The sequence below is a fragment of the Aspergillus undulatus genome, assembly GCF_047715775.1.
Source record: "Aspergillus undulatus strain CBS 261.88 unplaced genomic scaffold BDV17scaffold_10, whole genome shotgun sequence".
Lineage (NCBI taxonomy): Eukaryota > Fungi > Ascomycota > Eurotiomycetes > Eurotiales > Aspergillaceae > Aspergillus > Aspergillus undulatus.
The window spans coordinates 448,320-475,097 of NW_027396614.1; the positions used below are offsets into that span (position 1 = coordinate 448,320).

The window sequence follows — 26,778 nt, forward strand, 5'->3', positions numbered from 1 at the left end:
ATGCTTGTACCAACTCGCTTCTCTACCATGAACTATTCGTTACCCCGCAGGCCTGGAGGACAAATGCCTATGCTCGGTACGCGCAGGGGGCAGGATTTGAAGGTACGCAGAGATATCATGGCCCAGGCCTGCAAGAAGCATCTCCCCCAGGAAATGTCCAGTTGGAATGCCCCTGCAGCGGGCATGTTCGATACCTCGCTCCTCACCGCCGCTGAATTTACAACCCCTCGTTCAAGAGTCTCTCATAGATAATCTGCTATAATCACTACTCACGAATGGCATAGAACAGTCTGGGACCCTGTCAAGAAGCTCTATTCCAAGATTGCCACGCACGAGCCACTCGTGTTCAGTTATGCGAGGAACTTTGGCAGCAGGCTAACACGGGATCGGAATACGGGAAAGTTGCTAAATCTTTCTCATGCGTGCGTTCCGCTTGCAATTAGTATGTTCTTATGACGATCGACGGGATGAACAGAGGATAACAGATGCTGGCGTAGATGTCGCCACAACTGCGACTTTCCAGAACCCTTCAAACTACCTGGAGAATCCGAACTTTAATGAGAACCTGTATGTCACATTCCACGTCGCTGCACAGAGGCACTAATTTTTTCTAGCTTCAATATCCAGAAACCAGGATTAGTAGATGTTCCGCTCTTTGCGCATCTTCCAGCTCCGTTGAGGTAAACCCAGTCCATCAGCGGCTCCGCCATGCTAGAGTTAACCTGTAATGAAGAATTCTAGCCGTGTCTGTGATGCCGTTTCTTGTATTGCGAAACCCAGAGCTGGCAGAGTGGGATGAGGTGAATGAAAAGGCAACTTCACTCTCAGGGTACTTATTGTATTAATTAATCCAACAAAACAGGATATTTCACGTTTCGCATACAATCAAAACAATCATCATGCAGCATGCCCTCGGCACCGGTCAGCGCCACAAGCTCGAAGCTGAGATTCCGACATTCCGGAGGCAGAATCCGACCGGCGCGAATATGCCCTATGGGAACTGCCTTACCTAACGGCTTGTATATACGAGGGTCTGCGACTAGGCGCTGGCTCGATGACGAGATCGCCGAGGATGCTTCCGGATGATGAGATTGTGTATAATGACTGGGTGGTTCCAAAGGATGTAAGTGCATGTTCACAGCTTTGTCTTGCAAATGAACGATGTGTCGAGCCCACATGAATTACATTCAGACACCCGCTTCGATGACAATGTATAAGACGCACATGGACCCAACCGGCTTCCCCAACCCAAACACCTTTGATACGGAGCGGTGGATTGGTGTATGACCTGATGCACAAGTATCTTTTCCCGTTTGGGAAAAGGTCGCGCGCTTGCGCTGGGTAGAAGTACCAACTCACACGATCCGAGTCTTGACGACTGTTGGTGAATCTGATGATAGCAGTATCGCGTGGATGCAGATGCACTTCACCGTCTCGCAGCTGTATCAGCCAAGGGGTTCCAGGACCAAAAATTGAGTTGTTCGAGTCTGATGAGTCGGACATTATCTCAACAGTGACCCCCGGGATAGGGGTGCGCTCTTTAACTTCCTTATCTTCTTCGGGACTCGCGCCGCCATGTTGGACTCCTATACCTCTCTGCCTTCTGACACCCAGGCCAATCCTCAGCCTCTGCTAATTAATCATAACCTCAAACTGACTCGCCGTACCCGTCCTCCTCAAATGATTGTGGACGAACATACAAGCGCGCCGTTGGTGCATCTCTCTGTATAAGATTCAAGACGCGACAGCCAACTCTTGATGAGCCTTCGCACCGCCTCATCTTACAACCCAATTAGCACATTTATAGCTGGACCAATCCCAGCCCAAACTCCTCAAACTCTTGGTCACCCATGAATCCTAAGCCCAGAAGCTCATTATCCACATTCTTATACTGGCTGCCATAACTGCCACTCTGGAGTGCCGCATCAAACAACGGCATGATAAGAGCAGGATCAGACCCCTCTTGTAGTCGTTCAGGTACATCCTGAACCCGGGTCTCCGCGTCAACTTTGGTCACAGTCCAGTTCTCCCCAGTCGTCCACTTTTTTGCAAGTTCGAACACCTTGCGCTGCGTCAAAACCGTATCATAAACCCGGACAAGGCGATTCCTCGTCTCATCGGGCTTTTGAAGAGACGCAACAATAGCTTTAGCAACAGTGCTCAACCGGCTCGTACTAAATGGCTTCTCGCCATTATCATAGAGCGAGACAGCACGGTTCACGAAATCAACGACCATCGTCCTCGTAAAAAGGATGTGCATGAATGAACCCACGGCAAAAGCGGTATACTCTAACTCGCTAGCCTCCGCCTTCCAAGCGAGATAGTCTTGGATTTCGACGGCGTCGGCATGGATAGACAGTTTCTTGCCCTGGGGTTCGGAGGTCATGGCACCGAACTCGGCAGGGATGAAGCGCTTAACTCCGACCTCGATCACAGCGTCGATCACTGGTTTCTGCAGAGAAATTGCAGATGAGGTCAGCGTTGCGATGGCCACATCGTGGCCTGTCAGGGCGGCTTTGAGCGACTCGGTGGAGGCGTAGTCAACCTCTTTGATGGTGACACCGGCAGGAACAGTACCGATGGAGGCTGCGGAGCGAGTGAGGACCGAGACGGTGAATTCGGCTTGAAGGAGCTCGTCCAGGACCAGGGAGCTGAGAGTCCCTTTCTAGTGGAGTTTAGTATACCCTCAAACCCGTCTGGGGTCGGTAAACATTCAGTGCAGCTAAGGACCTACGCCGAGTAGGGCGACTCTCCCATACCCTACCATTCTTGATGACGAGTTGATTTTCAGGGTGGAGAAGGTTGATGGATTTTGCTTTTTGTGACAGGGGAATGAAAACGAAGGTAAAGAACTTTATATTCACAGGGGTTATCGAGTTGATGTCATGGCATTCTTTGTTGCTCGTCGACCCCAAAAAAAAAGCGCATGGCTGATCTCAGTCCGGGGAAAGCTCCATCTGGCTGATATCAGCCGTCCCGAGGAGTGACAATATATCAACAGGAGAAATGGCAGGGCAGGAAAGAATGCGCAAGCAAGGCGCAAAGTGCAACATCCGTGGTTACTTCGAGCAGCCATGTACGATTGGCACCCGTCCAGACAGGAAGCACGGTTGAACAATAGGTACCGCGTCCCCAATCTTGACATGTCAATGTATCCCGCCCCAGCGCGGCTCTGCAATCCCTGTCTGCGTGCGGATTTAACTCGATCTGCAAGCCCGAGCTGGCAATCACCACTCACGGGGCCAGAAAAAGGAGATTTGTTTCACCAAGAGCGCCGTCGTGAACAAAGAAATGGACTGGCCAAGAGCCTAGGGATAACGCTAAATCCATCGCGACCCGTCACGCATTCAGATATGAAAAGCCTCCATCCCCAATCCAGAGCGAAATGGTGTTTCGAGGCAAGGGCAGTCCGTTCTGTGAAAATTGCCGTCGCAGGCGCATCAAGCTAGAATACTTACCAACCTCGGAACCTTTCAGCCACAAGCCCTAATCATGCATCTTCAATGCGATCAGCGGCCGCGCTGCTCACAATGCGCTCGCATGGGTCTCTCTTGCTCTGGCTACAGAGCAGCAGTCGATCTCCTCTTTAACGACGGGACCACGATGATCACTCAGAAATACGAAATATCGACATAGTACCGATCACACAGCTCGGCGGCATAGGACATACATGTCTGGCTGCACATCGTCCCTTACTGCCATCCGTCCGACACTGAAAGCCGAAGACGCAGGTACCGAATACTTCTTTACCAACTTCGACATCACAAACTACTACAGCTCAAGTACATATCGAGACTTTCATCTCAGGATGTCGATTAGTCGATGCGGCGCCGCATCGGTCGGGTTGGCGGCACTGGTGATGATGCAAATGGACCGCCATCTGATGGCGCTTGCTAGGACGAAATAGTCGAGTGCAACGAGGCAGCTGGTCAGTGTGACCAAGGATCCAAAGCAGAAACCAAACCTGCGGGACGCGGTGGCAACGTTTTATTTCGCGTTGTGAGAGGTATTCTCATGATTTTCTATCTTTGTTGCAACTTCATACTTAGGCCAGAGGACTCATTGCATAAGATGTTTGGCCCCAGTGGCCAGGACGACCCCTACTGCCGGCTCCGGCATCTTCCCGGTTGGAAGACTCTGCTTCGCGTGCTAATGGGCAGATTTGGGTGAGTACCTACTAGCCTAATCACATATTCAGGGTAGGAGCTCAACGCGGCCCGGGCTCGACACCTGCAGTTCTCGAATAGGCCTGTGGTACCGAGATCCAGAGCCATGGTTGTCCCCCTGGAGGCTCTTGCACTCTGTAGATAACCTCCGCGAAGCAAACAAAGCTCTTCAACCCCCTCGTATCCGGGCAATCTTGACCACCTGGAAATAGCACACGATGTCAAGTGCGCGCGATCATTGCTGAAGAGTACAGAGTAGGCGTCCAGGATTCATGAATCAAGATTGCCGGTGGGTCAAGGCCTCTGCGCAAAATGCCGACGTGCTCCACATGGCTCCGATCATACTTTGGCCATCCAGACATCTGGGTTCACTAGGCCTTTAGGCAAGTGGGGAGGGCTTCGAGAACGGTCCTTGAACCCGGCGTTGGAACCTCGACAGGCAAAACACAGGGCCGATCAACCGAAGAGATTTATAAGGTTCGTTACTAGCCGCTCCTGAAACAGCGGGCTTGATGGTGATCTCCCTAGGTTTACCGTTTCCTGGCTAAGGTTCTAATATTTGGTACCGTAAATTGGCTGTTGACAATCATCGACATCGACCAGCCATGGCCAGTGTCCACTGGGCCAGCCAGGCACACAGGCTATATCGTTGGCTGTCCCCGCAATTCTGTCGCTGTCCCTGACTTTCTCTCCCCGTTCAACGTCCTCAACGTCGTCTCCATGTTTTTCAGGTTGGCACCTCTCAGACCAAAGCCACAGGTGTGCGACAACTACAACAAAAGCGTAGACGATGCCAGAGGTTGAGGCAGGCGCCGTCCCCAACCGCGGCTGGTACCTCCTCGCCGTCTCATGGCCGCTCTTCTCCGTCTGCGCGATAATCACAGCGCTACGCTTCTGGGTGCGCATCCGAATCGTCCGCTCCTGCGGGTGGGACGACGCATTCATCCTGCTCGCCCTCATCTGCGCAACGATAAATACCGTCCTCATTACCATAAGCGTCCAGCATGGTACGGGATGCCACACAGACACACTATCCCTCAAGCAACAGATCGCGTCCATGAAATACCAGGTCCTATCACAGGGTTTCCACGTTATGTCCACGAACTGGGGCAAAGTGTCCGTCGCGCTTTTTCTGATTCGCATTATCGGCGAGGTCAAGAATCATAAGCGGGGGTTGATAGCCCTTATTGTCATCATGTCGGTTATTAATGTTGGTGGCGTTGGGACCATCTATGGGCAGTGTTCGCCGCCTGATATGATTTGGGATCATCGCGTCCCCGGATCTTGTTGGCCGCCGGGGGCGCATAAGAAGTATGCTTATTTTCAGGGCTGTATGCGTTTCATTCCCAGGGACTGGGTAAAGAAGCTACTATGCTGACGATGGACCCCAGCAGCCTCTGCTCTTACCGACCTCATCTTGGCGATATACCCGCTTTTCACGATAAAGAATCTGCAAATGGCAGCAAAAGTCAAAGTTGGCCTTGGGGTTGTCCTCTCGCTTGGTATCGTGTTTGTCTACCTTTACCCCCCTCCAGCCATCCAGAGTCCGAAATAAACTAACGTCGAGAACAGCGCTATGATCGCAGCAGTCATCAAAACAACATACCTCCCCGCCCTAACCCTCTACCAAGACTACACCTGGGACACAGTTGACCTTACAATCTGGGTCACCATCGAGCAATACATCATCATACTCGCCGCCTGTATCCCCAGCCTCACTCCCCTATTCAGTATCATCGTGCGCCACCGCTCCAGCAAACGCAGCCGATCAGACCCCAGCCCATTAAATCCAAACGCACATACAAGCCTTCCGAAATACAAGTCCGGCCGAAGCGGCAAGCGTAAACTCAGTCGCGACCGGAGTCAAGACGTACATCTCACATCGCACGACCGCGCCGACAGTCACCAGCAATACGTCCCCTTCGCCAGTGTGGGTCGCGAATTTGTCGAGTACCCACTTACATGGACGCAGACGCATTCGAAGCGGGATGGCTATGAGAATGAGAGCGGGAGTGATAGCGAGGCGCCGATTACGGGGGGGTCGGGGTTTGGGCCGGAAGTGCCGGGGCAGATTCTGCGCACGACCGAGTTTTGCATTAAGGAGGTTTCGTCGAGTAGGTTTGGTGGGGTTGGTTGATCCTTTTCTGGAAGGGGTGGTTTTGGGTCTATGTGTGTGTGATGAGTTCTATGTGAATGAGACTTTTATGATTTGAGTCTGGATTCCACCGCGATTAAATATATACATACCTAGCAATGTGACGGCAAGCAGGACGTTTGATTGGAGGGATATGTAGAACTTTAAAAGGTTGGCTTTATCCCCAGGGAGCGAGTTTCATAGCCTGATGATAGTTGACTCACAGCTTGCAAGGATACCACCGTACTTGGCCCCGATCCGTGCGGACCAATCTAGCTAGATCCATTCATGCAGGTAAGCACCAGCTGAACCGAACCTCTGCCGGCCTGTATTCTCAGTCGGTGACCGAATCTTACCGAATCAGCAAGCAGCGCATCGCCCGCATAGCAACGCCTGGAATGCTGATTCTTCTAGGCCGTCGTACAAAGCCACGTGTCCGAGCCTTGAACATGAACCTTCAGAAAACATCGACTTCGATTGCAGACGAACTCTCGGTCGGAGATCCAAAGGCCTGGCCCTTACATCGCCGAAAATGCCAAAGATACTCGCCCTCCACGGGCACGGCACAAGTGCTGCTATATTCAAATCTCAGACTGGTGAATATTGACCCGCCGCACCCTCTTCAACCCACCCAGCACGCATAAAATGAAGTCAAAGCCTTGTCCTCATCTGACACACAACAACTGACTCCCCTCTTAAACAGCCGCCTTCCGCTCCAAACTCCCCGAAAGCTACACCTTCGACTTCCTCGACGCCCCGTTCCCCTCCTCTCCAGCCCCCGGCATAAAAGCCATCTACCCCGATTACCCAACCTACACCTGGTACCGCGAGCCGACGCCGACCGCTCTACGCGAAGCACACGCCTGGGTCCTCGAGTATTGTCGGCGACATGGACCCTTCGATGCCGTTATGGGGTTTAGCCAGGGGTGTTCGCTGCTGGGGAGTCTGGCGCTTTATCATGCGTATGAGACGAGGGATCGAGATGGACACGGACGGTATCATGGGGATGGTGTGGTTGGGAATGGGAATGGGGAGGACTTGAACGTGAAGACGGTCGAGGACCTCCCCTTCCGCTCCGCAATCTTCATATGCGGTGGAATCCCGCTGTACGCCCTATCCGACTTGGGCCTCCCCATCTCTGACCGTGCAGAAAGCATAAATAAAGCCAGCGGCGCGCTGCTCAACACCACCGCCGGGTCCCTGACAGATCTAGCCGCAAATACATCCAAGATAACCCGCGGCGTCGGGCTCTGGGATAACAACCTCTCGAGCAACGCCCTGCTGCATGATTCCACCTCGCGCCCGGATCGAAGCGACGTCTTCGGGCTGGATTTTACGAGCTTCCCGTCTTGGGCGAAGATCAGGATGCCAACGGTGCATGTTTACGGCGCGAAGGATCCGAGGTGGCCGGCTGGGATTCAGTTGGCGGAGTTTTGTGACCTTGGTAAGAGAGTCGAGTTTGATCATGGGGGTGGGCATGATATTCCGAGGACGAGTGAGGTGAGCAATCGCATTACGGGATTGGTTAGGGGGGTTGTTGAGAGGGATTGAGTTAAGCTTGGTTCAAGCTTGATTCAAACATAATGACCGACCGATCGATCGTCGATCGGTTGAGGATCTCAGGGGAGATGCAAGGTTAATGCTGTTAGGGTTACGGTGTAGAGGGCGTGGTGATGTCATTTTTTATGGGCGTCATCACGACTGCGATAGAAAGATGTCGGGAGCGAGCACGAAGGCCATGAATCGGATAGCGGAACATAATTCGAGTTTCCCTTGTCTATGCGTCGATTAGGTAGAGGAATTCGACTTCCATTTTTTCTCTAGCTTAGTTCACGGTCATTTAGCGTCGTCAATCGCTACAATATGCCTCAGAACCCGAAGAACTATACAGACCCCGAGCTCCGCGAGCAAGTGAAGAACGAAGTCCAGCAAGGCGATAAGGGCGGAAAACCAGGGCAGTGGTCTGCACGAAAGGTATTCCTTCCATTACACCATACCAAAAATTCCCCTTCGAATGTTTCACGATAGCAATAGCTAATGACGACGAAAAAAGGCTCAAATGACCGCCTCCGAATACAAAGCCCGAGGCGGAGACTACATGACCTCGAAGGACGAGAAGAAGCCGGAACAAAAGAACCTCGATAGATGGGGCGACGAGGAGTGGCAGACGAAAGAGGGGTCTGGGACAGCGAAGGAAGATGACGGGACGAGGAAGCGGTATTTGTCTAAGAAGGCGTGGGAGGAGATGAGTGAGAAGGAGAAGGAGGAGACGGAGACGAAGAAGAAGGCGGGGTCGGAGAGAGGGGAGCAGTCTGTAGGGAATACGGGGCAGGCGAAGAGGAAGAGGAGGGAGGTTAGTAGGGGACAGGCTGAGAAGAAGAGTGATGCGAAGAAGGGTGACAAGAAGGGTGATGAAGGTAAAGAGGACGAGGTAGAATGGGGGGAGGAAGAGGAGGAGGACGACGACGAGGATGGTGAGGAAGAACAGGAAGGAGAAGGTGAGGAAGACGAAGAAAATGAACAAGAGGACGAAGAGGCGAAAGATGAAGAAGGCGAGGATGGTAAAGAAGATGGAGTAGATGAACAAGAAGGATCGTCCGAAGATAAGAAACCGGAGAAGAAGCGGCAAAAGAAGAATTGAAGAGACTCCATTAGACTGGGCACACTACGAAAGGCAATGTGATAGACGAGTAGCCGATAGTTGCAAGGCATTACCTAGACTCGACGCATAGCACAATCCCCTAGAAATGAGCCGTCTTGTCTTCCGGCGCAGCGGTATACAACTGCTGTCCATTCTTCTTGAACTCGGTAATAACCCCCTGCCCTTCCTCCAAGAGAGTCCACTCCGTAAATCACTGCGCCATCTTCGCATTACTCGCCCTGGCTCAATCAATATATGAGCCGGGTTCAACAATCGATCATGCGACTCATCCGTGTAGGTAACCGTCTGATTATGCAACCCCTTCTCAACAAGATACGTCCGGCGATCTGTAATTGTATACTCCTGAAACAGAATCGCAGCCGTCAACGCCTGTACCGGATAATCCGCATACTGATGATACCACTTCGAGTAAGCAAGCGCCCACGGAACCTGCCTAATATCCGTCGATAGCGCGGAATCCTCGATACTAGTCGCGGACTTGTCGTAGCGCGTTAGGAAGCGCACGGGGACCGTTGCGTTCGATTCTCCCGCGAGCCCGGCCTCTGCCGTGGAGATGATATCTGAGAACATGGTGCAGATGTCATCGCTTTTCTTCAGGCCGGCGGGATTGGCCTTCGGGTTCAACGAGCAGGAAGTGGTCGCGGAAGGCGTAACATGCTGGGCTTTCGGCAGTGTCTTGGTCGATTGTGATTGCTTCTGCGGAGGTCGTGTATGTGATACCGAGATCGACTGTGTCGTCTTTCAGATAGTTGATGGATTCCGTCGTGTCGCTGATGTACCAGGCAACGGGGAAGGGGTCAGAGCCGTTTGCGACGGAGGCTTGGATGTTGTTAGTTTACGTTGACAGGGCATACATTGAGGTAGGTTTGTTTGAGAAAGAGAGTCGCACCCTTGATTAGACCGTTTTGCCCAGCTCCCCCGTTGCCAATTCGGAGATTGACAGTAGATGTAGACAAGGAGGCTCTGTTGCTGACCGCTGCTGGGTCGACAGCTAGGGCTGTAGCCGAGAGGGCGAGGAGGAACCCGCACCGCAATAAGATTAAGATTATGTGGTAGTATAGTAATGTAGGAAGAAAAGACGGAACGAGACAGGAGCTGACGGTCGGAGCAGCTTTCTGTCTCTTGACAGGCGATTCACTTTTGGGCAGATCTGGCACCGGGGACAAGAGATCGATCGAGATGTTGATAGTTCATGAGACATCTTTCGCTTCCAGTGCCGCCATGGGGCCATTGCAAGGCGTTTGGGATTGGACACCATCGCGAACACCCTCAACTTTGACCTCAGCCCAAGCCCTAGTCACGATCCTGCAAAGGTCTATTTCCTCAGTGAGACACTGCTGATTCCTGAAAAAAAAAAGTATCTCAAGAAATGGCCGCGTGGCTGGCTGCACATAAAAGACGACTATTATGACGTCTACAGGGTCTTGTCCCAGTGTGCTGAACAGGTACATGATACCTATATACAACGTTCATCGAGCACCGGCATAAAGGAGTAATTTAACTGTCGGAAACGTCTACATTAGTGCTTAAGCCTTAGGGATTTTGAAGCCACCCGGAACTCTTCTCTGAAAGACTCCGTCAGGGTCAACCCTCTGCGAAACCTCCCTCATCTTCCTCACATTCTCCTCTCCATACCGCGTGATGGGGTCCTGGCTTCCGTCGCAGTAGTTCAAATACCGAAAGTCCACATCTCCATCAACAGACTTTGCAAAGCTCTCAATCTCATCGATCGCTACCCTTAGGGCAGGTCTGCCAACAGTCTCGTTCAATTCCGCGGTGGCAACCTCCAGCGCCCAGACAAGAATGATGCAGTCGTCTTTTATCCGCTCCGTTCCTAACATATTTCCTCCGCGAGCCACTGAGTGTTGTGCAAACGAAGCCGCTAGAGGCTGGAGAACCATTTGAGAGCTGAAGTTGTGATCGGGAATTTGTGTCTTCACTGTCTCGATGAGGGCCTCGAAGACCTCTGACGCTTTGAGGATGATCCGGGCATCTGCTTTGAAGGTTAAAGTAAACCATGTATCGCTGTTGCTCTGGTTAATAGATGCTCAACTATGGGAAAGTAGAAAGGGGGCAACATACTGCCTCCCAGACGGGACAATAAACGTCTCCAACTTCGTCGCAACACTCGTCGTATAGTCGTCTCTCTGCCCCGGGATGCTCAAAAATCCGCCCAACGTCTCCGCATCCTCCTGTCCATCCAGATTTACCAGGTCCATGACAATTATATGGTCCTCAGCCTTAGGGATATACGTCCACATAACAAGGATATGATCATTCGGAGTGGCGCTAAGATTCTTCTCGAAATGAATGAGCGCCTCGACTACTTCGGCGGTATGCTGCTTAGAGATTTTCTGAGTAGCGTTCCAGATATTCTTTGCTGGAAAAGTAACCATATCGAAGCGCGTCATGATGCCGAAGTTGTTCCCCCCGCCTTTTACGGCTCGGAACAAGTCGGGGTTGGTCTCGCTATTCGCATTGACGATGCTTCCGTCTGCGAGGACGACTTCATAGTTTACAATTTGGTCTAGAGACCCAGGCTTTAGCAAAGAAGTGTGGCGATTGTGTGAATGGGGAGTCCTACCGCATCCCCAGCCGACCCGACAGGTATAGAAGGTCTTTCCGCCGCCTGTCAGAAGACCGGCTATACCGACTTTGCCCTCGCGACCACCGGCGACCATTCGTCCATCTGGATTCTGAGGCTCAGTAAAGGCTACGATTCGTCAGGAGGTACAAATGACGGTAACGTACGCTTCTCGAGTTCCTTATATGAGACAGCCCACGACCCTCCAGGTTGCAACGAAGCGATCTCCGTCTTAGCATCATACGTTGTGCTCGCCATCAGACCAAGATCAATAGTAATACCATCGGCAATACTACTTGCGCCAGCCCATTGCATATGGCCACCACTGACGCGTCAGTGTCCGGTGTGATAAGCTCCCTGAAGATTCGACATCGAAACACACCTTCGAACCGCAAACCTGACGTCCGGGGCATCGACAATGGCCTTAACTGCCTTCGAGACCTCCTCAGTGGTTCGAGGCTGCACGATAGCCCATGGCTTCAGCTGTGCCGTTAATGACCAATGTGAGGCGACGCGGTCATTGTACGCGTCTTCGCCGGGGAGGTATAGGACATCTCCTAGCCCCGCAATCCTGAGGTTGTCAAGTACTTGCTCGGCTTTTGCTGCCATATTGAACTGTTTTGGAAGCCAAAATCAGTCCCAAACTTTTGTACATGGCGAAAGATAAGGGTCTTCTATTTATATGCGGGGACGTAAGCCACGGCGTCCGACCCCTGTCAGGCGATATAACCCCACCTTCTGTAGAAGCAGCGCCATTGGCTGTCTCGTGGCGAGATTGCTGGGCTTATTCCGCTGTTGGCTTTAGGCTTGCGAGATCTCTCCACTGGAGCTCTGACGTGGCGGGTCACTGTAAAAGATAGAGACAGCGACGCAGCTGGACTGAGCTGGCCCCCATACATTCTACGTACTGGAGAGGTTTCTGGGGGAATGGCAAGGCATCCGAAAGTCACATACGTCTCGAACTGACTCCATACCACAGATCCATGACGAGGTTGTAAATCATTCACTGCGCGACCTAATCATCTGAGTTTTCATCTAGTCGATCAACTTGTATACTAGTCAGACGTATAGGCACCGCACCCGGTCAGCGCCTAATACTGCACCTTGGCTCTCACCCATGAGCTTAGGAACTTGCACAAACAGATCCAAGATAGCCGCGGTTCTAGTAAGTGCGACATAATGTCAGGTTATACGCGGGGAGCACGGTAGATTGATGATTCCAACAAGTAGTTCACACGTTCTCGATTTCAGTGCGGCAGACCTCAATTGTACGCGAATGTCCAATCTGCGAAAGCTAAATAAAACTTATACCGAGTATCGACGCACATAGAAGGCAGCTAGCCCCAAAATCCTATTTGCAGCTGTTGCTAGCTTACCCTGCCTATCAGAGCCCCATACTGCACTGTCAGGAATTCACAGCTCGAAAGGTGCATGCATCTCCTCCGACCCCGCTCACGATACGAAATCAAAAGTTACTCCACGGGCAGTAGATGCTTGGTCCGAGCTGTATATTTACACCCTCACAATGTCTCTCAAGGCGGCAAACTGTGGTGACGCCTTCCGTTTTCAACTCGCTAGCCTACTGAACAAGCCTGGGCGTCCAATATAGATAACAAATAATCGTTTTAGTTCTCACTTGGATCCCCGAAGTGTATATAGTCCATCCGAGCTACCGGCAGAGCTCATGAGAGACTCACCCCAAACACGTGATGTTAAGACCATGATCAAGCAACAACGACCCAAGCGAGCTTAAGAAAATAAAATACTGAAATACCTTTATGATTGCCAAAATTGCTGGTCGACTTCGTCATATCACATTCCAGCACCTCTGTCATGACCTGCTACAAGGAGTGACTTTCACCTCACTAGCCCAGCCAACTTTCAATACAGTGTCTTTTGCAATAAGGTATAATGAGTTTCTGCTCGTACAGGGTGACCATGCCTTCAAGGTGCTCTGTGTCGATCAAGTGGGGTAGAGAACTCTTCCCTCGAACCTCCGCAGCTTCTTCGGTGCCTAACCACTCCAGATAATATGTAAGATCATTCGGACCTGTGGCATGCTCAATCTGTATTTGCAGGGCGCACAAGGAGCCAACTCTGTACACCTCTGAGGATTCTCCCGGGGTTAAGCATCCATATTCCTTCGTTCTTTGGGGTAATTTGCAATACTCCAATTCCTCACAGAGCAGGCAACATGCATTGGCGTGCTCCCGAGAACGTCTCGAGCATCGAGTTTGGCGCCGCGTCGGATGAGGAAGTCGACTATCTCTGCCCCGCTGCTTGAGCACGCCTTGTGGAGCGGCGTTTAGCTGTCTTTGCCGACGTAGTCGATTATCGCTCCCTGCGGTAAGAAAGCGATGGCTGCGTCCACGTCGTTTTGGCCAGCGGCGTGGAGGAGCCGGCAATTGCGTGCGACCTGTGCCGGGCTACATGAATATTTTCCCCTTTTACTCCCGCTATGGAGATATGCGCACTCACCGTCTTAAGCTGTATCCACCGACACCGGAGCATTACCATATTCTCCGGACGAAGCCAGCTCAGACTCAACATGGTTTACCCCAACCGGTTCAGGTTGGTCTCACCTGAATCCACTGTCCATGGAGACCAGAACTCTTGATACCGTCGCGCAATCGAAGAGCGTATGGAAGGTCTTATTCCGGAGGAGCTAGAATTAGGCCCAGATTTCCCTTCATTATGATTAAGTACCTCGCAGGAAGTCCGCCATGGGTGGGGCAGGCAGACCATTTGGACAACCTTGAAAGGCAGCTCATACTATTGGACAGATACGGAATTGGTCGCGCAGTTTGACATGTTAGTTGTGCATAAGTGCTGCCCATCACGGTGCATCTCCGGGGAGCAAGTAACGTGAGATTGAATCCCACGAGAATATCTACAGATTATATGGCCGAACAGTAAACGTTCAGGTGGGACCTCAAGTCATTTTTCAGCTACATTGACCTGCATCATAAGATAAACCTTACATTAAGCCCTTCCTCCCGATCAGTCGCAGCCCCGTCAACATGGCTCTAGAACATATCCAACGCCATTGGCCGCCAGAACTTTTCAAGCTGCGCCTTGGCCGTGTTCAATTGCCGACTCGCTTGCATGAAGCAAAACTCATCAGGGAAAACATTCATTCTCCCAGACTCCGTTAGTTAGACCGAAATGTCATCTATTTGCAGCAATATCTGTGCCCCGTCAGCGATGTCCAGATGAACAAGATGCCACGAACCTTCTCGATATACTGCACACCCACAACAATCCCATCTTCATCTTTGAGGTTCTCTTCTTTGCCAAATAAATTCGCATCACCTGGATCAAGACAGGTCAGACACGCCAAAGCCAGATCCGCATATCGTTGCCCCATCAGCCGCGGAAGCTGCTCAGTGGCCATCGAAAGTAGACCTTGCTTGACCGCCAATGCAGACTTTTTCACTAGCAGCGCCTTGGTGATCGCTTCTCCTAATTCTGTGCCCGGACTCGGAGAGTCGCCGTCCCATTGGACAAACGAAGTCCAGAAGCCTATTTCAAGAAGACAGACTCCAAGACTGTAGATGTCATGCTGCATCACGTATCTGTCTTCCGGGTGAAGCCCCTGGCGCTTCAGATGGCGGTACAGGTTTCTCTCCCAGTTTGCGTCCCCTGAGTAGTCCGTTCCGGCGACGCTTGGTCGGAATCTTTCGAAGCCGATGAGGAATGAAGGACCGAGCAGGATATCCTTCTCCTGGAAGACGACAATTGTCTCCGGGCGGATATTCTTGTGGACGAAGCCCGAGGTATGCACGAACATCAGCGATCGGACGAGCTGCTTAGCCAGTTTGAATCGCTGGTCCAGAGGGTGGGGCGACTTCTGGAGAAGCAAGTCGCGGAGGGTCCTAGGGTTTGATAGACCGGGGGGGATATCGAAAACTAGCCGGAAATGCACGCGTTTCGTATCTGGAGACTCGACAACGCCACAGCAGTGGAGGAGTCCGAATTCTCCGGGGTCTGAGTTGGCCAGGCGTCGAGCCAAATCGCGGACATGAAGCTTCGCAACGGTGGTGTCGAGATCTTCGTTATAGTTGGTGATGTCTACGAGGACCTTTCCGTCGCCGTTGGTGAGGTGCGACGTGTATGCGGTCGAGAATGGCAGCTGGTGTCGTTCCCCTGCTATCATTCCGCCATCTATAAACACAGATCCCATTTTCACGCTGTGGCCTCCTTTCATCGTCTCTCTGAGATGTTTTAGCTTCTCTGTGGGGCCTGTAGTCTCCGAATCCTTGTCCACCAAATAATTGTCGACAGTCGAGTCTGCCATACGGGTAATCAAGTACCATGACGGGTCAAACCGCCTTTGCCAGTTTTCGAGATCATTAGTCGCCTGCACGATGCTACTCTTGTAGGCCATTGCTTTGAGCTTCTTGACCTGCAGCACTGTCAAATGACGGCCTGGGGTAGCCACTCTGTCAACCTCCTCTGAAGCAACCTTGAGCTTGACACGGAGGTGATTGAGGAGATCATAAAATAGTTGTTGAAGACGTGGGTCTATGGATTTCCAGAGCTTCGTTATCGACTCGAGTTGGATTTCGGTCTTCAGCCACAGGCTTTGGATGTTCAGCACAACCTCGGCCATGTCGCGTTCCGCATTTTTGTAGTCTTCGTATTTACGTACGAGGTATTTGCCATACCTGGTAGGCGGAGTCAGTGATCGACATGTCTGAAAAGTTTTAAGCTCAGATATACTCGCTTGATACAGAGATCAACCGTCCCAATCACGGCAAATGCAAAGGAAGCAGGGTCCATATCGGGCTGTCCCGGAGAAGAAGCAAGCGTTCAGGGCCGGATTATGAACCTTCTGGGACTGCTGCGGGACTTGGCCAACCTGCGCTGGTAATGATGCCGCAATTTCTAGATGCAACGCTTTGCCATTGTCGACGCGGACGCTCAGCCAGCCGCCAGGTAAGTCGGCCAACCAGCCAACGAGGGACTGCGGATAGGCCGGAACCCCGCGAAAGATGGCGTCCGCAGCCTTGTCCAAGATGCTTTGGCCAGTCATTCATGTTCTTACTCAGCCCAGCCCATGCTGGCATTTCTCGCTCCTTCTCCCAATCTGACGAGTGACGAGAGCAGGGCTGGCACCGTCATGCATGCCACAGGACCAGCAACAGACATGATAGGAGCTTGATGGTCCACCTTCCAAGGCGCCTTCTCCAGGGAGTGGCCGACAGCATCTTGCCCGGACGAGGCTGTGTTACGAATGTATGCATTTCTTCAGCCGTACGCTTTTTTAGATTGAGCCTGTTTGTCAGCTGAGACCAACATCGGGGTCACACCTGGAGTGGGAACCGTTATCCATTTTTCCAGTTCTAGCCCCTGCCCCCCATGCCGGGTTCATGTGATGCATGTGCCCCTCATCCTCATGTTTCATTCCTCTTCCTCTGCCTCCCGCTTATCGTCCCCGTGTTCATTGTCCTTTGTGCTTGATGCTTCTGAGCGATGGCCTCGGAGACGAAAGACCTCAACAAACACCAACAGGAGTTCGAGGACTTGAAAAGTCTTGGGGAATACCGTTTGAACGCCGACATTCGTAGGGACCCCAATGGTGTCACCTATGTCACCCATTCATTCGGCGACGAGTGGGGGTTGCCCGCCCACTTCCGCAGGACTGAAACATGGAAACGTGTGAAGAGAGTTGGCAAGGGAGCGTACGGTTCCGTTTGGCTAGAGGTCTTGGTAGATGGGGATACCCCCGGGCCAACGGAGAGGGCAGTCAAGAAAATCAAATGGGAGAAGATCGGACGAGACAATAAGGAATTGAGGGCAATGGCTGCGTTTTCCAAAAGGACGCTCAGCATTTCACCATTCCCGTTTGTGAAATTCCACGGCTGGTTTGGAGATAAGAAGAGATTGTTCATTGCAATGGACTATATTGGGAAGGGGACATTAAGGGAGTACATCACGGAAGACAATCCCATCCCGGAATATCAGATAAAGGAAATCACACGCCAGATTTTGGTTGGCCTTGTAGTCATGCATGCGGAAGAGTTCACTCACCGCGATCTTAAACCTGATGTGAGTGAGGCCATGCTATTGTCGTGGATGACTGGCTAACCAACAACGGCTCAGAATATATTCATCCAATCTCCAGGGCCGAACTGGTTGGTGAAGATCGGAGACTTCGGTATTTCCAAACAGGTTGAAGGCGACAATACGGCGTGGCGGACGGTGACAGGAACGGACCGCTACAAAGCGCCCGAGGTTGATGGAAGTCTGCCTCTCATAAATGGCCAGGAATACGACCGATATTCGAAGAAAGTGGATATGTGGTCGTTGGGATGCGTGGTGTTCGAAATGGCGGCAACCAAGCAAGTATTCTCTAGCGAGACCTGGAGGATTGACTACTATGACCTTTGTCGGAATCAGTGGTATCCAGGCCAACCGGCAAACCTGTCAGACGAAGGCTGGGCTTTCGTCCGAAGATTGTTGGCCGCACAGCCAGCAGACCGTTTATCTGCGGTCGAGGCTCTAGAGCATCAGTGGATGAAAACGCGCGAGCCATTGCCCAGAGAGGCTGTCAACCGTCTCCAGCCACCTGCAACGTATACTCCTCGCCAAAATGTCCCTAAGCTTGAAAGCGAGGACTCCGACCACACTATCAGGCCATTTAAACGTATAGCATCCTCCGAGATCAAACCAGATTACCCCAGTGACATCAATACTACTTCCAGAGCGCAGAGCATGCAGCGGCCTCCTAGCAATGCGACAAGTGCAAGCGGACTAGGGACGCTGACGCGGCGTTCGAAACAAAAGTGGGAGGGCGCACAAACCCCAAGCCACCCTATTGACGGTCACGATAACGATGCCACGGGGACATTCTCCACAGACAGGTCGCAGGTCATGCCTTCTTCGACTGGTGGTACCAAGCTGTCTGCCGATTCGCCGCATCGCACTGTAGTCAAGAAAGCAAGCGGTTTGGATCCCCATAGGAACATCACTGCCAGGGGAACCTACCAAAGAACTCCTGCACCATTCGTGACAATGGTTCCCGGTCCGTCCGGTCTTATTCCAGCGACCAAGAAACATAACCAAGTTGCCCAGGACCAGAAGGCGTGGTCAAAACTAACCAAACCAAGGATGGAAGAAGTGAGACAACCGACCATCAGCGCCGGGGACACTGATCCCAGCCGGCACGGCCAGGAGAACTACGGAGAAGATCACGGAGAGGCCTTCGGGACCCTATACAAAGACCAACCCGAGGATCGTGCGGCCCCTAAGAAGCAGGTCACATTTGCAACTCCTACGACGACCAAGAAAGAGGATGGGCAACCAACAGCCAGCGATGAGGGCACTAATTCCAGGCATAATGCTCAGGATTATTACGCAGAAGATTACGCAGACTCATTAAACACACTATTCGCAGAGCATCCCAAGAATCGTGCTACGGAGTACTTTTCCGCATTCCAGCGCCCTAAAATAGACAGATACGATTATCTCTTTAAACTCCTTCTTATCGGAGACACCGGCGTTGGAAAGTCCTGTTTGCTTCTTCGGTTTGCTAATGATACCTTTATAGAAAGCTACATCTCGACCATCGGCGTGGATTTCGTACGTTTCCCCTGCTGTCGATCGGTTATCAGTTTTCCTTGGACAAATATTCCGGAAAGCGAACAGAAATCAACTAACAGCTTTTTTGAAAGAAACTCCGCACTATTGAACGTGATGGCAAGACAGTGAAGCTTCAGATTGTATGGAGAGTCGATACATTTCTTTCAGTGGTTCAGATAAAGCTGACGGAGTACGTAGTGGGACACCGCAGGCCATGAGCGCTTCCGAACCATCATGCCCTCTTACTACCGTGGCGCTCATGGCATCTGCGTTGTATATGATGTTACCAATATGGACTCTTTCCACAACGTGAAGCAGTGGCTTCAGGAGATTGACCGCTATGCGACTGAGGGTGTCAACAAGCTTCTCGTGGGCAACAAAAGCGATATGGAGGACAAGAAAGTCGTGGAATACACTGTTGCGAAGGTGGTTATATCCCTGTCACGACGTCACAACATCATCGATTAGCGGCTTTCTCCAGCTGTTATCTCTTGAAATCTGCCTAACTTTTGTGTGTGCCTCTAGGAATTTGCCGATAGTCTTGGAATCCCATTCTTGGAGACATCTGCCAAGAATGCGTCGAACGTCGAACAAGCCTTCCTGACCATGGCTCGACAGATCAAGGAACGCATGGGTACTGCAACCGTGAACAATAAGCCGACTGCGCAAGTCGGCCAGGGACAGGGTGTCCAGTCTGGATCGACCGCCCCGCAGCACCAGCAAGACTCACACAAGCGTCGCGGCAAATCAGCAGGCGTCACCGCAAGCTTCACAGCATCTAAGCACCCAAGCATCAGCATTCAAGTTGCTGATTCGAGTGACGACGCACAAGCATCCATGGATCTGTTCTCTGAGCTCCCGATGGCCGAAAGAAATGCCCCGCAGCGTCGCTCACGCAAAAACAAAAAGGCCAACAAGAGCCACACGAATTTTAGCGAGGACACTGACAGCATATATCAGGCTGAGCTGCTACCGCACCTTTTGCCAGATGCGCCATCGTCCAATGGTAGCCCCGCCACCAGCGTAAACGGAAACATTCAGTCCTCCGGCGGGCGGGGATATGCAGGGGGCATTCCTCGGATTCCTGCTGCTGCAAGTAGCAATTGGCCTGCGGGTGAATACATTTCCGTGCTGAAACAGCAGGACCCGGCAGCCCTCGACCCCATTGAACGTTCTCTCGGCTATAGAGAGAAGAATAAGAGCGCGGTCACTGCGCCTGCGATTGCTGTCAAGAGTAAGTCACAGGAGCCGAGCGCTGTTCGAAAGCAGGGGAGGCCTAAAAGGAGACGCGAGAAAAAGTACAATCGCTGGGGCTGGTTGTCGAGGGATTCTGATGATGAAGATGATGAAGATGATGACGAGGATGACGAGGATGAGGACTACTAGGTTAGGTTGTGCGGACGCCCAACCATTACACTCGATTCAACCTGGGATCGATTCCCTTTCGAATCGCAGATGTCGATAATCAGCGATCTATCTCCCGAGATCTAGTCCGGCAGTGCCTGGAAATCCGTGGCCTATCAATCTTGTCCCCCTAGATTACAAGGCCAGGGTATCATTCTGTGACACTTTCTGCACAGTTTATCCATAATACGTTGAGCCGTGGGTGCCACTGGCGGATAGCCTTGCGGTTTTCTGGGGTATACATACGAGGCCCCGTCGTGGGTCCTGGGAAGATCAGCGACAACAGTCTCACTCATCTCTCTAAATTAAGCTTAGAGCAAGCAAGCACAATGTTGTTTACTAAGGCGTTTTCTGCCACACTCTTCGCGGCTCTCGCGGTCTCTGTACCCATTCCAGCCCCCCAGGTTTCGGTCGACTACGGACAAATCCAGGCGCTTTCCAGCAGCGTGCAGTCATTTGCTGAGAGAACTGCTAGCCATTTCAACAGCGTCTCTGAGCAGCTTGACGCCGTATCTGCAAGCTTCTCGGGCAGTGCGCAGGTGCGACCGCCAACCCAGTTTCTGTCTTTTCTGGTGCTTATTCCGTGTACAGCAGCCCCTCGTTCAACTGTGAGTCAGTGAGTCAGATCCAGCAAGCTTCATCGCAAATCGCTCAGGCTCTTGACAGTGCGACGGCCTCAGAACTAAAAACAACCTGATAAATCGCCAGAAAGACAGCGCTGCCTAGGTTCTGAGAGAGCACGACAAGTCCTGTTATAATAAAGTATTGTCCCTTTGATGCGAATATTTGCACGGCTAGCAGGGGTATCTGCATGCCTATTCCGCGGCCTATGCCTTGAATTATTTGGAACCCGATCCAGTTGCAGGTTACCGTGTTCGGTGTTAGGGTTATGAGGAGGGCAGAGCCTGTTACTATAATTACACTGCTAGCGAGGGCGAAGGAGAGGTAGTAGCCTATTTTAGTGACTACTTAATACTAGGTATGATCTGGGCTAAGGAATTAGGGAAGGCAGAGGTCAGATAGGATATACCTAATATACTATAAACTATAGCAAAAACCATAGTCAGGACAATCATCGGCAGAAGATTAATACTACTTATAGTCAGAGACGCACCGCGCACAGCCTGGAAGTATATAGGCAGGTAGTAAGTATATCCTATCATGGATCTAAACAGGAACGCATAGTTAAGATAGCTCGCCCAGATTATCCTTTACCAGACAAGTCCCAGCAGAATCATGGCGCTAGAACCAACGCGCTATTCCTAGAGTATAAAAACCGCGAATATCCCGGCTGCGCCGCAGAAGAGGCTGATTATAGTTATACTGGGCCAGGGGTAGCTTATACCGCCCTAGTTTAGTATAAATAAGAGTTGGATAATTGCACCTGCGAAAAGTATAAAGCCTGGGAAGTCAAGTTTGCGGAGGGATATTGTAAGATCTTGGGATATTGCTTTAGTAGTACGGCTGTCTAGTATCGCGACTGCAATGAGGCCTAGATAGATCACGGCTATACAGGGCAAATTGACATAGAAGCCTGTTCATGCTGATAAGATTAGTGGATATATATTTGTTATTCTTACCTTATAATATCAGGAATAGAGGAAACTTACACCACCTCCAAGACGCATGCTAAGTTAGGGCTCCCCTGATTAATAGCCCTGATAGCAGTCCTAGCTGAGTAAGACCCATGAGGATACCAGTCAAGGCTATTACTCAGTCAGAAAGTGACAACCTCGAAGTCAGTCCCAGGGAAGGTTAGACAGACCACCTAGCCTCGTAGTAGGAACACTAGCATTCAATATTGTGAAAGCACCGTTGAATAGACCCGATGAGCCTATACCCGCGAGAGCACGTCCGACGATAAGCATGTTTGACGATTGCGCCGCACCGCATATGGCAGATCCGAGTTCGAAGATGGTAAAGAAGGCGATGAATGTCCACTATATCTGGTGAGTCGTGTCATTGCCAGGGTATTGACGGAGGCGCACTTTGCTGTTGAAGTATGTGTACATCTTTCCACTCAGGGGCTGAACGGCGCAGCTGCATGTACAGTTAGTAAAGTATCCTTTGGATAATATCTACTTGAAATCACTCACTTGGCTACTAGGTATGCCGTCCCATACCAACCCACGTCGTTCAAGGAGTGAAAGGTAGTAGTGATGCGAGGGATTGCCTGCGTGAAGGGTTCCAAGCGTTAGATGGTGGATAACATAGAGATAAGTGCCGCTTACCGTAGAGACAATGGAAGTATCCAGGAGTACCAGGAATACCACTAGGACAAGAGATGAGAGTGTTGAGGCGAGACTGAGGCCGGTTATATATCCTGATTCGTCACTGCTTGCTGGCGCCGGTGAACTGGGCTTTTCCTCTTGGATGGACGAATTATTGGCAATCGTACTCTCACTTTGAGACTCTGAGGACCTGTTAGGAAAGCCTGTTTGCTGCATCTTGGATAATTTTCTTTGCTTTCTTCAAGTCCTAGCAAGTTGAGGTTTGTACGACCGCCGGTTCCTGCATTTATACCCTGCTATCGATCGGAGCCTCACAGACGACCATTCCGATACATTTCAGCTCTACCGGTCATACGAGCCTCTTGCGTCCTAAAACCAAGGCCATAGCGGACAATTGTCTTATTTGGTGGTTCGACGAAGCTGGCTCCCATTGATTAATAGGAGTCGGAGCCTGGCGTAAGCGCCGACTCCGGTTGGGGGCTGACAACGCTATCCACCTCTTAATCTCACCCTCGGAAACAATCTTAATCTCCTACTCCTTTCTCACCCTGTGATCATCTTGATTTTTTTTGGTTGAATCTGTGTCTTCATGTCCGATATGAACCGAAAGCCGATCCGCGCATGCACCAACTGCGTGCGCGCAAAAGCCAAATGTTCTCCGGGTGTCCCTGAAAGGTGTGACAGGTGAATTTTACCACCTGGAATGGTTCTTTTCACCTACTGATGATGTAGATGTACGCGGACGAACAAGGAATGCGTCCCCTCGCCGCCGGTCCGTAAGCGACGAGCAGCCCGGATTAGCAAAAATAGCCAAGTGCAGAAGCTGGAAGAGAGGATCGATGGACTCGTCGTTCTACTACAGTCGGCAATAAATCCCTCGTCCACTAGTTCTACTGTTGAAGAATCGCAATCGTCGGATACTCGGTTGAGATCGCTCCTTCCTGAGGTATTGCCTCGGCGGCATACCGCGGTCAATACGGTGCTCATTAACCGCCAACCGTCCCTCTCTCCGGCTTCATTACAACTACTGGACCCCACTGACGCAGAGCAAACACTGGATCGCTTCCGCAACGTGATGCTGCCAAATCTACCCTTCATAGTCTTATCTCCATCGCTCAGTGCGCAAGACCTTCGTCAGGAAAATCCACTGCTATGGATGAGTATTATGGCCGTAGCCTCCTCTCGGCCTACGCAACAGTCCGCCTTGTCCGAGGAAGCAAGAGCAATATTCGCGCGAGAGGCCTACGTAGCGGGCTCGCGCAGCCTGGACTTCCTCTGGGCGGTGCTCGTGTTTGTCACCTGGTATGTCATCAGTGGACTCACTCGTTGAGCGATACTAACCCGTGCGCGTACAGGGACCGATTCCACACTTACGGGAAATGCCCATCAATGGCCCTCGTCCATCTTGCAGTTGCCATAATGTACGATCTAGCGCTGGACAAGCCGCTATCCTTCGATGCGGGCCTCGGGCTCATGTACGACGTGAAGGGGATGAAGAAGTCATCTGTGGCCCCGCGGGCTCCAGGGTTGAAGGAGAAGAGAGCTGTCTTGGGCTGCTTCCTCGTGGGCACAGTGTAAGCTTTCCATCTAGAATCTTATTCCGCTACTCACAAGACCAGACGCTCCATGCAGGGAAAAGGCGAAAGCCTCAAGTGGACCCCCATCTTCGATTGGTACCTGAGGGAACTCGAAGAGCAAAAAGAAGCCCCGTCCGACCTGATCCTGGTTCAACTGGTTAAGCTGCGCCTCGTGACAGAAAATGCAACCGAGTACCTTGCCTTGGGGACCGACGACGGCATCGAACCTACAGCTGGGCCAGACGCCACTGCTGTGCTAAAATCTCTCGAGTCGCAACTGCGAACAGTCAAGTCGCAGATCCCAAGCGATCTTCTAAATAATCAAACCATCCTCCTCGAACTGCACAACACCGAAGCGACCATCCATCAAATGGCTTTCAAGTCTGCTGACCATCCTTTCTCACTCCATGCAAATCACCGCTTCGCGTGCCTCTACGCCTGTATGCAGGGAGTCAAATCATGGATTGATACTTTCCTCGCCATCGCCCCAGGAAATTACGTCGGGTTTTCCGCACTCACGCATAACGGTAAGATGCGATGCCTGCTCAACATCTGCCGGCTCGCAATCTGCGAGCACCCGGAATGGGACAGCAGCCTTCTTCACGGGAGCATCAATGTGTCATGGGCGTTAGAGGAGACCGCAAAGCGAATGGAGCAAGCGAGGGAGGCTGCCGGGATGGAAGCGGGAGATTCCAGTGTGGATATGCATGCGCTCTTAGCTGAGAGGGTGCGGGGGATGAAGAGTTTCTGGGACACGATGACGACGACCGTACCGACACAGGACCTGGGGTTCATGGATGAACTGGGGAACTTCTCCGAGGAGTTCCTGGGGTTCTGGGACTGGGCTTAACACTCTATCATCAAGCATACAAGACAAGCTCATTGCCGAGGAGCCGGGTTGTGACTCGTCTCGAGGCAGTCTGTCTCGGCCATGGTCCGATCTTGACTATTCTGCCTAAACGGGTATGATCTTTCCGCCAAGAAACCTTGGCATGCTGATCTTTCTGGGTTCGGTGAAGAAACTTTTGGGAAAACGCTCTATTATTGGACCAACCACTCCATTGTAACCCCGCAGTGGCACCAATCCTCAGGAACAGCGAGAGATTATTGGAGATCGGCAGCGAGCCGAGGACATGCTCAACAACTTAAACCCCGGCTTCCCCTCGCTGCGAATTTCTCCAGGTTTCTCTCTCCACAGAACACAAACCCACAATGCTCAAGTACGCGGCAGCCCTCTTCTCCCTTGCAGCCGGCGCCCTCGCAGCCGGAGCCGGCGGTCCTGCCAACGCAACCTTCCAAACCGACCAGCCCGGCTTCAACGACATCATCACCGCCACTTCGAAGATCGAGCTCCTCGTCGAAAATGCCACTTATCCGTTCGCTCACGAAGCACCCGTCTACATCCCTTCAACGGGCGACCTCTTCATAGTCGGCAACTACCAAACGCCCAAAGGCGGCGCCCCCATTGGAGTCTCCCGCGTGTACAAGAGCAACAGCACGGGGCAATACGTCCGCGAGCTCATCCACCCCGATGTCCCCATGGCCAACGGCGCAACCAAGTACAAAGACGGCATCCTCTTTTGCGCACAGGGCACATTCGAGCGCAAGTCCGCGCTTATCTGGATGAATATCACGGCGCCCTATGAGACGAAGGTCCTGCTTGATAACTTCAAGGGTCGCCGCTTCAACTCGCTTAATGACCTCTTCATTCACTCAGACGGTAGTATCTGGTTCACTGACCCGACCTACGGGTACGACCAGGGGTTCACCCCCGAACCCGAACTCCCCACCCAGGTCTACCGCTTTGACCCTGCGATGGGGGACGTCCGCGTCGTTGCCGATGGAATCGGTCAGCCGAACGGTATTGCTGCCTCGCCGGATGAGAGTATCGTCTATGTCACCGATACGAGCGCGAGCTATGGCAAGCGCAAGCCTGCTACTATGTACGTTCTGATTTTCCTCTCCCACCTTTCTCCTCAAAATGGCCCAACGCTAATATACCGTCCAGCTACGCCTACGACATCGCAACCTACAGCGATGCCCCCTTCCTCACAAACCGGCGCGTCTTTGCCTACGCCGACAACGGCATCCCCGACGGCGTGAAAGTCGACTCAAACGGCAACGTCTACAGCGGGTGCGGCGACGGCGTGCACGTCTGGTCTCCCGACGGTGTTCTGCTAGGAAAGATCCTGTTCAACAGTACCTCCGCCAACCTCGCGTTTGGCGGGCCTGGTGAGCTGTTTGCGCTCAATGAGTATAAGCTTTGGAGGGTTACGCTTGCTCGCTCTGTTCGGGGGGATATTCCCAAGTTATGACTTTTTGAGGGGATAATGGGGTGGGGGGGTAATTGGGGTTGGATGAGCCTTGAGAGGTGGTTTTATGTTTGATGTGTGATGATGTTATAGAGTGTATATAGAGTGGGTGGTTGAAATCATT

General features: G+C 51.9%; 11 protein-coding genes across 11 annotated transcripts; 6 read left to right on the forward strand and 5 right to left on the reverse strand.

Annotated features, from left to right (window-relative positions):
- Positions 1 to 117: 117 nt before the first annotated feature.
- BDV17DRAFT_288950 (uncharacterized protein) lies at positions 118 to 684 on the forward strand (the record flags this gene model as incomplete). Its single annotated transcript, XM_073761536.1, has 4 exons — positions 118 to 229; positions 290 to 442; positions 498 to 567; positions 615 to 684. The coding sequence occupies 4 exons, from the start codon at positions 118 to 120 to the stop codon at positions 682 to 684; spliced, it is 405 nt and encodes a 134-aa protein (XP_073618244.1).
- Positions 685 to 1,801: 1,117 nt separating this feature from the next.
- BDV17DRAFT_288951 (uncharacterized protein) lies at positions 1,802 to 4,274 on the reverse strand (the record flags this gene model as incomplete). Its single annotated transcript, XM_073761537.1, has 2 exons — positions 1,802 to 2,665; positions 4,179 to 4,274. 2 exons carry the CDS (start codon positions 4,272 to 4,274, stop codon positions 1,802 to 1,804), a joined length of 960 nt encoding a protein of 319 aa, XP_073618245.1.
- A 264-nt stretch (positions 4,275 to 4,538) lies between these two features.
- BDV17DRAFT_15948 (uncharacterized protein) lies at positions 4,539 to 5,838 on the forward strand. The gene is made up of 2 exons (XM_073754621.1): positions 4,539 to 5,477; positions 5,558 to 5,838. The coding sequence occupies exons 1-2, from the start codon at positions 4,957 to 4,959 to the stop codon at positions 5,724 to 5,726; spliced, it is 690 nt and encodes a 229-aa protein (XP_073618246.1). The 5' UTR covers positions 4,539 to 4,956; the 3' UTR covers positions 5,727 to 5,838.
- A 994-nt stretch (positions 5,839 to 6,832) lies between these two features.
- BDV17DRAFT_280282 (serine hydrolase-domain-containing protein) lies at positions 6,833 to 8,941 on the forward strand (the record flags this gene model as incomplete). The annotated part of the gene is made up of 4 exons (XM_073759856.1): positions 6,833 to 6,896; positions 7,004 to 7,824; positions 8,200 to 8,274; positions 8,354 to 8,941. 4 exons carry the CDS (start codon positions 6,833 to 6,835, stop codon positions 8,939 to 8,941), a joined length of 1,548 nt encoding a protein of 515 aa, XP_073618247.1.
- Positions 8,942 to 9,041: 100 nt separating this feature from the next.
- BDV17DRAFT_288954 (uncharacterized protein) lies at positions 9,042 to 9,532 on the reverse strand (the record flags this gene model as incomplete). The annotated part of the gene is made up of 2 exons (XM_073761538.1): positions 9,042 to 9,119; positions 9,176 to 9,532. The coding sequence occupies 2 exons, from the start codon at positions 9,530 to 9,532 to the stop codon at positions 9,042 to 9,044; spliced, it is 435 nt and encodes a 144-aa protein (XP_073618248.1).
- Positions 9,533 to 10,345: 813 nt separating this feature from the next.
- On the reverse strand, positions 10,346 to 12,178 carry BDV17DRAFT_256780 (FAD-binding oxidoreductase). Its single transcript, XM_073757119.1, has 5 exons — positions 11,929 to 12,178; positions 11,714 to 11,871; positions 11,547 to 11,651; positions 11,045 to 11,489; positions 10,346 to 10,987 (listed from the first exon to the last, which is right to left on the reverse strand). Exons 1-5 carry the CDS (start codon positions 12,153 to 12,155, stop codon positions 10,489 to 10,491), a joined length of 1,434 nt encoding a protein of 477 aa, XP_073618249.1. The 5' UTR covers positions 12,156 to 12,178; the 3' UTR covers positions 10,346 to 10,488.
- Positions 12,179 to 14,380: 2,202 nt separating this feature from the next.
- BDV17DRAFT_256781 (uncharacterized protein) lies at positions 14,381 to 16,320 on the reverse strand. The gene is made up of 3 exons (XM_073757120.1): positions 16,273 to 16,320; positions 14,779 to 16,213; positions 14,381 to 14,734 (listed from the first exon to the last, which is right to left on the reverse strand). The coding sequence occupies exons 2-3, from the start codon at positions 16,156 to 16,158 to the stop codon at positions 14,702 to 14,704; spliced, it is 1,413 nt and encodes a 470-aa protein (XP_073618250.1). The 5' UTR covers positions 16,159 to 16,213; positions 16,273 to 16,320; the 3' UTR covers positions 14,381 to 14,701.
- A 625-nt stretch (positions 16,321 to 16,945) lies between these two features.
- On the forward strand, positions 16,946 to 20,690 carry BDV17DRAFT_15985 (uncharacterized protein). The gene is made up of 5 exons (XM_073754634.1): positions 16,946 to 17,597; positions 17,652 to 19,130; positions 19,223 to 19,270; positions 19,329 to 19,556; positions 19,656 to 20,690. Exons 1-5 carry the CDS (start codon positions 17,022 to 17,024, stop codon positions 20,514 to 20,516), a joined length of 3,192 nt encoding a protein of 1,063 aa, XP_073618251.1. The 5' UTR covers positions 16,946 to 17,021; the 3' UTR covers positions 20,517 to 20,690.
- A 495-nt stretch (positions 20,691 to 21,185) lies between these two features.
- Positions 21,186 to 22,981, reverse strand: BDV17DRAFT_280285 (major facilitator superfamily domain-containing protein; the record flags this gene model as incomplete). The annotated part of the gene is made up of 8 exons (XM_073759857.1): positions 21,186 to 21,499; positions 21,574 to 21,743; positions 21,880 to 21,883; positions 21,919 to 22,068; positions 22,300 to 22,474; positions 22,523 to 22,574; positions 22,631 to 22,707; positions 22,766 to 22,981. 8 exons carry the CDS (start codon positions 22,979 to 22,981, stop codon positions 21,186 to 21,188), a joined length of 1,158 nt encoding a protein of 385 aa, XP_073618252.1.
- Positions 22,982 to 23,284: 303 nt separating this feature from the next.
- BDV17DRAFT_16003 (Zn(II)2Cys6 transcription factor domain-containing protein) lies at positions 23,285 to 25,373 on the forward strand. Its single transcript, XM_073754638.1, has 4 exons — positions 23,285 to 23,449; positions 23,498 to 24,067; positions 24,121 to 24,339; positions 24,385 to 25,373. Exons 1-4 carry the CDS (start codon positions 23,355 to 23,357, stop codon positions 25,190 to 25,192), a joined length of 1,692 nt encoding a protein of 563 aa, XP_073618253.1. The 5' UTR covers positions 23,285 to 23,354; the 3' UTR covers positions 25,193 to 25,373.
- On the forward strand, positions 25,374 to 26,657 carry BDV17DRAFT_297160 (SMP-30/gluconolactonase/LRE family protein; the record flags this gene model as incomplete). The annotated part of the gene is made up of 2 exons (XM_073763442.1): positions 25,374 to 26,285; positions 26,351 to 26,657. The coding sequence occupies exons 1-2, from the start codon at positions 25,555 to 25,557 to the stop codon at positions 26,655 to 26,657; spliced, it is 1,038 nt and encodes a 345-aa protein (XP_073618254.1). The 5' UTR covers positions 25,374 to 25,554.
- Between the last annotated feature and the right edge of the window lie 121 nt (positions 26,658 to 26,778).

Excerpts from the sequence above, each read along its gene's own strand:
- BDV17DRAFT_256781 (XM_073757120.1), bottom strand. The coding sequence starts at position 16,158 with ATGGCCGAGGTTGTGCTGAACATCCAAAGCCTGTGGCTGAAGACCGAA. Across the intron at positions 14,735-14,778 it reads GTGTGCAGTATATCGAGAAG|ATATTGCTGCAAATAGATGA; the intron begins GTTCGTGGCATC and ends GACGGGGCACAG.
- BDV17DRAFT_15948 (XM_073754621.1), top strand. The coding sequence starts at position 4,957 with ATGCCAGAGGTTGAGGCAGGCGCCGTCCCCAACCGCGGCTGGTACCTC. Across the intron at positions 5,478-5,557 it reads CCGCCGGGGGCGCATAAGAA|CAGCCTCTGCTCTTACCGAC; the intron begins GTATGCTTATTT and ends GATGGACCCCAG.
- BDV17DRAFT_256780 (XM_073757119.1), bottom strand. The coding sequence starts at position 12,155 with ATGGCAGCAAAAGCCGAGCAAGTACTTGACAACCTCAGGATTGCGGGG. Across the intron at positions 11,872-11,928 it reads GTCAGGTTTGCGGTTCGAAG|TGGTGGCCATATGCAATGGG; the intron begins GTGTGTTTCGAT and ends CTGACGCGTCAG. Across the intron at positions 11,652-11,713 it reads ATATAAGGAACTCGAGAAGC|ATGGACGAATGGTCGCCGGT; the intron begins GTACGTTACCGT and ends CTCAGAATCCAG.
- BDV17DRAFT_16003 (XM_073754638.1), top strand. The coding sequence starts at position 23,355 with ATGTCCGATATGAACCGAAAGCCGATCCGCGCATGCACCAACTGCGTG. Across the intron at positions 23,450-23,497 it reads GTCCCTGAAAGGTGTGACAG|ATGTACGCGGACGAACAAGG; the intron begins GTGAATTTTACC and ends CTGATGATGTAG. Across the intron at positions 24,068-24,120 it reads GTGCTCGTGTTTGTCACCTG|GGACCGATTCCACACTTACG; the intron begins GTATGTCATCAG and ends GTGCGCGTACAG.
- BDV17DRAFT_15985 (XM_073754634.1), top strand. The coding sequence starts at position 17,022 with ATGGCCTCGGAGACGAAAGACCTCAACAAACACCAACAGGAGTTCGAG. Across the intron at positions 17,598-17,651 it reads ACCGCGATCTTAAACCTGAT|AATATATTCATCCAATCTCC; the intron begins GTGAGTGAGGCC and ends ACAACGGCTCAG. Across the intron at positions 19,131-19,222 it reads CGACCATCGGCGTGGATTTC|AAACTCCGCACTATTGAACG; the intron begins GTACGTTTCCCC and ends CTTTTTTGAAAG.